This window comes from Vigna radiata, chromosome 10, assembly GCF_000741045.1.
Source record: "Vigna radiata var. radiata cultivar VC1973A chromosome 10, Vradiata_ver6, whole genome shotgun sequence".
Taxonomy (NCBI): Eukaryota; Viridiplantae; Streptophyta; class Magnoliopsida; order Fabales; family Fabaceae; genus Vigna; species Vigna radiata.
Window position 1 is genome coordinate 532,589 of NC_028360.1, and position 9,297 is coordinate 541,885.

At 33.4% G+C, this 9,297-nt stretch overlaps 1 protein-coding gene across 1 annotated transcript; it reads right to left on the reverse strand.

Annotated features, from left to right (window-relative positions):
• Nucleotides 1–4,637: 4,637 nt before the first annotated feature.
• LOC106776117 (spermidine hydroxycinnamoyl transferase) lies at nt 4,638–7,609 on the reverse strand. Its single transcript, XM_014663447.2, has 2 exons — nt 6,449–7,609; nt 4,638–5,112 (listed from the first exon to the last, which is right to left on the reverse strand). Exons 1-2 carry the CDS (start codon nt 7,487–7,489, stop codon nt 4,804–4,806), a joined length of 1,350 nt encoding a protein of 449 aa, XP_014518933.1. The 5' UTR covers nt 7,490–7,609; the 3' UTR covers nt 4,638–4,803.
• Between the last annotated feature and the right edge of the window lie 1,688 nt (nt 7,610–9,297).

The following is a 9,297-nucleotide window of genomic DNA, read 5'->3' on the forward strand; positions in this document are numbered from 1 at the left end:
ATTGGTTTAACTTTTCTGTACATCATAGATGGTTTCTCCAGCTTTAATTTTGAACATCTCATACTCTTATATTAAGGAGTTCTTTCTTCCTCTCTTCACTTCATTTGTGCCTTAATGTGTTACCTCTAAGACATCCCACATTTCCTTTGCAGATTTACTTTGAGATATCCTGAAAAATTCATCAACTGTTAGTGTAGAGGCAATAATATTTCTAGCTTTAATATCATACTGAGCTTTTCTATTTTGATCAAAAGTCCACTCAGTAAAAGGTTTTGAAATAGTTTTCTTATCAACAGCTTTAGTAGGCACAAAAGGACCATTTAAAGTTGCATCCAAAATTCCTTTATCTTGCGATTCAAGAAAGATTTGCATTCTGATTTTCCAAAAAGGATAATTTTCGCCAGAAAACAGAAGTGGTCTGTTTCTTGAAGCACCTTCACCAAAAGTTTGAAAACAGGAAGCCATCCCCAGGTATATAGTCGAATCAAAGAAAAACAGAGTCGACTAGTTTTTCAAATATTTTATGAAAACCATCTCTGGTGCCAATTGTTGGAAAACAGATAGGCTTCTTTTTACACTAAGAGGGGGGGGGGGTGAATTAGTGGTTTATCAAAATCAAAGTCTTTTTGCAATCTTGATATCAAAGTATAAAACTTTTCAAACTATCTTGAAATGCAAGTAATGAAAATTCGTGTGCAGCGGAAAAACGTAGTTGACTGCACAAATAGTAAAGTCGATTTTAAGTAAAAGTAAAGGGATAAAGAAAATCAAACACTGGTTTTTAAACTAGTAGCATTCAGTAAACCAAAATAAAAACACATTTAATATAGTTGACCTACTATTCAATGCTCAACTAAGTTTTGAAAATATAGTCGTTAGAGTACAAGAGCATAACAGAGTTTCAAATCAAACAACTGATGCAGTCGAATATGTAGCACGCATAGTCGACTTCGACAAGTAAGATCATTTTGAAATTCTTTTCTTCTCAAAATCTCACAAGGCACTGATTCTCAAGATTTGTACAAAGACTTTAGCAAAGTCGAATCTATTAATGATGGAGTCGACTTCACTATAGCTTTGTCACACAGTTATAAGTTCATAAAAGTGCTTGTGGTTTTCGTGCATTAAAACATGTGCAATGCATCCAGAAATGATATAACAATTACAAGCTCAATATGTATGCATTACATAGCAATACAACACATAAACATGTTCAATAGATATATCAAACATTTTGCATAGGAACATGTAGCACACCAACAACATATGTGTGTTATTAAGCAATGTGTTGTCATAATAAAAAACCAGAGTGATATAGATATTGTGTTGTCAACAATCTCAACAGTTATGACTATACAAAGTGTACTTTCTAATCAAACTCATTGCTCAATTGGTTAATCCTGTTATCTTATCATATTTTACAAGCTCGTTCCTTATTGAATATTCAACAATGAAGGACTAAACTATTCTCTATTAATAACATAGTGGAAAGTCTATCTAGCCTATCCAAAACTTCCTACATTTTAGATTCATATAACATGGATCTGTTTTAGCTTTAACCAAGTGGCAAACAACTATAACAGGTAGTGTATATAAAGCTAACAGTATTGCGTGTTCAAAAGATTTTATCATTTGTCATTTCATTAATCAATACATTGTTTGGTAAGCATTGAACATCATATGGTATAAAATGTTAGATGCTTCTTAAAAGTTATTTGTACAAGATAGAATTTAGCAATTATATGTGTTAGATGATGTATTTCATAAGACGCTTGCTTGAATAAACACTATTTTGAATTAAGCATAATTTAAGCTTCAATGTTATCATGAAATAGACGCTTTTGTTCATAAGACGGTAGTTTGTAAGATGTTGTTTGCTTAGGCGTTTAGATGTTGTTTGTAAAACACTTTTTGTTTCTTATTTCATTTATTACGTGATTAACTAAGAGAGATGTTTTCTTTTCCTTGTTCATAAAAAAATTTCGTCAGATAGTTAAGTCTAGAGAACGCTATTATAAGATTTATTTTCATCTATAAAGGATGTTCTAAATATATTTTTCTCATAGACATTATTTCTTTAAAACAGGCATTCATGTAAAGTGATATTTCATTTAATGTTATTGTTAACCTTCGAAACTAGGTTGCTTAGATGGTCTAGTCTCTAGAAGATCTTGTCTTAACATGGTAGTATTTACTTACATGAATCTTTTGAGTGAAAACAGAAGCCTAAACAACATTGGTGAAAAAAATACATTTTAACATGAGTGATCTCTATCATACATGATTTTCTGGTAAATTCAAATGATTAAGTCATGTGCTTAAAATAGAGTTTTCCCATTTGCATGATTCATGGAAACTTGATTAAAAGAGTTTATTAGTTTCTGATGAAGTTCTTTTCTTTTTCTTTAGTTGTTGATTTGAATATTGATCCGAAATAAAACTTTGAAATTACTAAGTTTTTTCAAGAATGCAAAAGAATATGTATAGAAGAAATGTCTCTATAATCACTCCAAAAAGGTATAAAAGATATCCCCCTAAAAGTCTCTCTAAAATAGGGGAACAACTCTGTTTTTACAGACTATCAAGGCAGTGTTCATTAATGCGCTTATGCCTTTAGCTAGAAAGGATTCCTTCTTAGGTGGGTTTACTTTTGTGGTCCAGACTCGTTCTTTGGTGTTTCAATTCTTAAGATGACTTCTTTGAGAAGGAATATTTTTGGTTTAGCCTCGAGTTTAATGCTTGAGGTTTCCTTGTTCAAGGGATTTGCTTTCGTAGGTTAGCCTAAATTCTATAACTCAAACGCATCAATCATTGTTTTATCTAGAATTTATTGAAATTTCATTTTCCATTTTGACCTTCTACTTGTGTTGAAAACTGCAAAACAAACTAAATTTGAATAAATTTAAGAGAATCTTAACTAAATCAAAGCACCATAATGTTAAATTCATTTCAAAATTAATTAATAATGGACAGTTATAAACTCTTCACAAGACTTAACATATTCTACGCAATCTTTTATAATTGTTGATCGATAATATCTTCGTCGATATAATAACCATTTCATCTTCTCTCCATTACATGGGATCCACGAATCCCATTATGAACTTTTGCCATGGCTATGTAAGCTTCATTATTTCCTGAACATCGAAGTAAAATATCTTTGCTTCCTTTTTGTATAACCACTATTCAAAATTAAGTAATTACATGTTTGATACTTAATTATTTATATTTTGATATATTTCCATTAATATCAATGAGATATTTCACTATGAGATTTCACCAATTGTCATTACTCACTAGTGCAGAAAGGGCTTTAGACGTATGTTATTTTGGGCTATTAACCTCAGATCTAGACCCGACGTCTTTATGGGTGACGTTAATGGGACGTCAGACTCTGCAGGTTCGACATCATTATAGACGTCGGTTAAATGTCATATTCGACGTCTATAAAGACATCGAACATGGCACTAACCGACGTCTACGGGCACTATAGTCGTCGAACATGGCATTAACCGACGTCTACTGAGTTTTTGTTGTGTTTTAGTGTAGTTTTGCTCGTGTCTTTTGGTAGCGTAGTAACACCTCCTTCCTTTGCTAGTTTCTTCGTAAGAAAAAATTGCATCTTTTGGATCTCTTATGAAATTTCGACCCAAAACTGAACCTGGGTTATTGCCTAGTTCCATCTAACTGTTAAAGAAAAAGAATACGGTGACATGAAAACTAGGCAAGGATCCAGGCTCAGCTTTAGGTTGAAATGCCATAAGACATCCAAAAGACGCAAGCTTTTCTTACGAGGAAACTAGCAAAGGGAGAAGGTGGACTATGCTACCCAAAGACATGAGAAAAATTGCACCAAAACACAACGAAAACTCATTTTAATCGGTTCAAACGAAAGATAATACAACAAAGACTGCTTAATCGAAGTAAAAGTAAGTTTAAATGGTTCAAAAGAGATAAAACTCACCTGGAAATGCAATGCCCCGGAGAGAAAAGGCGATGGAAGACGATGAAGTGCGCGTAACTGCTAGTTCATAATGTCTTATTTAACAGGACGTTGATTGTCCCAAAGACCGAAGTCTATTTTCGAATATACGTCGGGAACCTCACTAATATGACGTTCATTCGGGTATATATAGACGTTGGTTGTAGGAGGAACCGACGTCTGTAATCGCATATAGTCGTCAGGGTGGCGGGATCAAACTTTTAGGTGTCAAGTCGGTTGTAGGGGGAACCGACATCTATAATCGCATAATTTATATTTCAATGGTATTTGTGTCAAGTCATTCAGTTCACCATTATATTCTCGAGATACATGCTTAAAGTTAACTTGATCAAAATAATTTATCACTTAGAACACCTTAACTAAATAAATTAAGTTAGAGTTCAAATATTTGTATTTTTGAGTTATAACCAATTGAAATTTCTCTCAAATTAAGACAATTTTTTGCATGCATTTTAATTAAGAGTTACCTAATATTCTTCATATACTGCTTCGTTATTCGAACAATACTTTGAGAGGTATATTATTTGGAAAAATTCTTAGTACTCCGTACACGAATTCCATTTAAGTTATTTTAACCATTGAAATATAACATCCACTTTTCACATTCAATAAACAGTAATTATTCAACACAAGATTAATCAGCCATAAAATCGGTCATGGTCTTAAATAATACTTCAACTTAAACCAAGAATAAACAAACATAAACACAATTTCTCGATATAATATATCGAAACATCCATCAACAACCGATTCAAATAATAAATAAACAGCACATTATATAAGTCTTCTCGATATATATATTATATATCATTATAGAAATAGTTCTTGAAAAGCTGAATATGATCCGTTTGAAAGTGTAGAAACAGAATAACAGAGCCATCACCATCTGGATCGTGGGTAATCAGTGCCCTCTCCTGTACAGTCCCACCTGCTAGACCAAAATACACAGGCTTTCCCCACCCAAAATCTGCTCCATGCATTGGCATACTCAGCCAACTTGTAATACGAAGGTTAGGATTCCCAACAAACACTGCATCCTTACCTTCATTTATTCCAAAGGACAAAGCCCTTGCTTTATCCATATCGTCTTGACTTCTAATAAGGTCAAACTGAAAACAAAAAAAAATTATCTGTAAAAAGTAACATGTGAAATTCAAATAAATAGTCAAAATATTCATGATTTTAGGATGTTTTTATTTGCATTAAAAGAACCCAATAAAACCACTTAAATTTAACTTAATTATAATTTATAAAATTAAATAATATGCTTTGAAATGGTTAAATCAATTCATTCCATTTAAACATTTTAAAATAGCTAAATTTGGTTCTTCCTAACTATCATGGAGCGCACTTACTTGATCAATTATACAATTTAGTTTAATATGTTTGAATCACTCTTAATTATGAAAAACGAATTGAATCATTCCTAATTTGATTCATCTATTTGTTCTTTTTTATAAACAATTATCTTAATTATTATAACCTTTGATAAATATGTAGTAAAGAAAAACATAAAAATGGAAGAAAAATCAGATAAAAAAAACATGTAAAAGGTACAGATGTTATTGAAAAAGAAAATTTGACATACAGAACAAGCAAAGAGACCGCTATATAAAGCAGAAAATTGGGAGAAACAGAAAAGAAACTGAAAATCATGCTTAAGCATATCCAAGGACTGAATATCTAAGGAAAATGGTGTGAAGAACCCAACACAGCCAAACGGGTAATGTAGATCTATTTTTAGACCAAGTTCAGGGTGAAGAGGAGTCAAGGATTAGATATGGGAATGTACACTTTCCAACTTTAACGCTTCATGATAATAGAGGTGTGGTAACTGGGGAATGTAATGCCTCCTTTATAACTCTTATACCTAAAATCGATAACCCAATTGGCTTAGATGATTACAGACGGATTTCCTTAATGGGATGTGACTATAAGATAATTAGTAAAATATAATCAATTAGACGGAAGAGAGTTGTGCAATATAATATATCTCACCCAAGTGTCTTGTGTATATTAGTATATATGTTCTTTTTTTTATATAAACAATGCTTAACTGTAAACAAGTTGTTTGAGCTCTATGAACATAACAAGAAAAATGGTAAACATAGGGGTGGGCAAAATATTAAATCCATGCCCGTTTTAGCTATAAGAGGCAACAAAGAGACTTTAAAGCATCATGCAGAAATGAATTTTCTAAGAGATTCTGAGAACAGCAGAAAAACAAAAACAGAAATTTAAACTTAGATAACAATCTCGGATAGATTCTTGGACCACCGTTCCAAAATCCTAATTCTCCCCTTCACTCATTTATTCTGTTCATGCTATTTTATTTGAATTTTCTTTTTCATGTCAAAGTAAGAAGAAAATACTGAAAAACTATAAGAAATGTCAAAGAAATAGATGTAAGATTAAAAGGGTACCAAAAAAAATTGTCCCATGTACCTGTGATGTTATATACTCATATGTAAGTTCTTCAACTGCTTCTCTTATTTTCTGAGCTGCATGACCCAAAGAAGTTGATAAGATTTCTCCAGCGCGCGATGATGCAGTTTTTAAGACCAAAGCATTCCCAAAGTAATTCCTAGGGAGAGGTGGAATTACTCTATTGCGAATATCAGCATTGAACCGAAGCAGAGTTGGTTGTTTCTCATCTAATCCACGAGCCTTAGATGCACATCTCCATACATGTGCACCAATGGCCTCAAATCTGCTATAAGGTCTTGACCCTTCTGTTGATTTATCAGCATTGGCCTTGTTCTTCAACTTCCCCACTTGTTCTGCTGTCAGCTTCAACGTCATGGCACTTACCTTCTTGCTTCTCTCAAGAGTGGTGTCACTTCGTCCTAATAGGAGAGGCAAAGGCTTGAATTCTTGGTGATCAAAGCGTGGGGGTGATGGAGGGGCTGTGAATTTCAGCACAGTTCGATCCAGAAAGGGCATTTCATGAGGCTCTAATGTGTGTCCACGAGCCAACTTTGCCCATGAGTTGATGAACTGAATGGCAGCAACACCATCAGTCAAAGTATGAGATATAGCAACTCCAATGGAAAAAGCTTCATCGCCAAGGAAACTCGTTACTTGCACTACTAACAAGGGAAGTTCCTCAATTGGGGTTTTTGTGTAATCAACTGTTGGAACCAAGTCCTTGGCGGACTCATCCATAAAGTCACCATAATCATGCACTGTTTTTGTGGATTCTGCTTCAATCAACACCGCTCCTTTTGCGTTACAATTCAATTCCAACCTGCCATCTTCTTCTAACTTTCTCAATCTACCAGCTACTGGATAGTAGTAACACAAAATCTTGCTAAGAGAGTTTCTTATGTGTTCAACTAATGCCTTATGGTTGTGCTTTGCATGGTAAACGTAGATGGTGGGGGTGTGGCTCTGACGCGCCACTTGATCAGGATCAGACAGCCATTGATAACCCTCTGGAGTTGGTTGATTTGGAACTACTGTGTAAGAAGCTTTGATGGTTACCATTTCTGAAATGTCTACTATTGCAGCACAAACAAAAAAATGAAGTTATAAAGCCAAGTACTTGTTCTATGTCTTTCAAAATAGTTGTAAGACTTGAGCCACAAAATTGTTATCGTATATTATCTGCAGTATACCTTATATATTGTTGGAACATAATATCTTAATAATTTTTTTTAATAATAAATTATTAATAATTATTATATTAGTTTATATATTTAAAACGGATGAATAACAAATTACCGTATAAATATTATAAAAAAATTATTAAAAGAAGATTTTCCTTATATATTTACCAAATAAATTTTGTACCGATGAAAATTATATTAAAATAAGGTTTAAACTTTCATTTTGTCCTTGTATTTGTGTGACAATCTCAAGTGGATCATCATTTTTTTCGGTCTCAATCGGGTCCAAAAACTTGTAAAAATGAACCAATTAAGCCCTCTCCATTATGTTTTCATTGACGCCGTTTTACAGTTGGTGATATGGTGCACGCTGATATAAAAATATTGTATTATGTGGATTTTCTTAAAAAATTACGAGTTACGTGGCAAAATTTAAATCTAGGAGAGTCATCTAGGTCAGACTCCTCCACCACTCACTTCACTCGGCTCATGGACCTTGTCGCCGGTGCCGGCAGTAGAGATTCCGAAGAACAGTGACGACACATTCCGTAGATATGGTGCACTCTGGTTTTTGATGATGATAACACATTTTTAATAACACATATATGTTGTTGTGTTACATGTTCTTATGCTGATTGGTTGATATATTGTTGAACATGTTTATGTGTTTTACTGTTATGTGAATGCATACTTATTGAGCTTGTACATGTTACATCATATTTGGTTACATTACACACGTTTGAAAGGATGAAAACCACATGCACTTTTGTGAACTTATAACTGTGTGACAAAACTGCAATAAAGTCGACTCAATTACTAATTGAATCGACTATGCTAAAGTCTTTGTACAAATTTTGAAAAATAGTGCTATGTGAGATTTTGTGAAGGAAAGAATTTCAAAATGCTCTGACATGTCGAAGTCGATTGTGTGCACCACACATTCGACTGTATTAGTTGTTTGCTATGAAATTCTGTAATGTTCATGAACAGTAACAACTATATTTTTAAAAGTTAGTTAAGCATTGATTGAAATTCAAATATATTGAATGAGAATTTATTTTGTTTGACTGAATGCTATTGGTCTGACTTATCTGTTATAACGGTCATAACCTATTCTACTGGATTAGTAACATATTCGACTAAGGGAGCGTCTGATTAACAGAATTCTATAAATAGATAGAACTGAAGTTGTTTTAAGACTTTTGGACATTTTTGATCTAACAGTTTCAGATTCTGTTTCAGATTGTTTCTTTGAAATTATAAAGCTCCAAGAACTCTTCAAGAAGACGGTGGTGATCTTGCTAGAAGGAGATTCAAAGGGAGACTGACTGACTGTGTTGATTACAGGGGATAGACTCATGGAGTCTGGTTCACTTTGAGGACTGTTCAAAGTGGTTTTGCAGATTGTAGGAGAGGGGACATCTTACTGCAATTCTTGTTGTGTGGTTTGCCTATATTTTGGTTAGAAGGTTAGAGAGGTCTTTTATATTTTTGACGTGAAGGTCTTCTATAAAAGCCTTATTGTAAAAACCTTGACCATTATAGTGCATTTGCTTCAGGTATAGGAAGGACACTGGATGTAGGCATTGAGGCCGAACCAGTATAAAAACCAGTGTTTGAATTTCTCTATCCCTGATCTTTTACAAACAGTCGACTTTATTATCTGCACAGTCAACTACGTTTTTC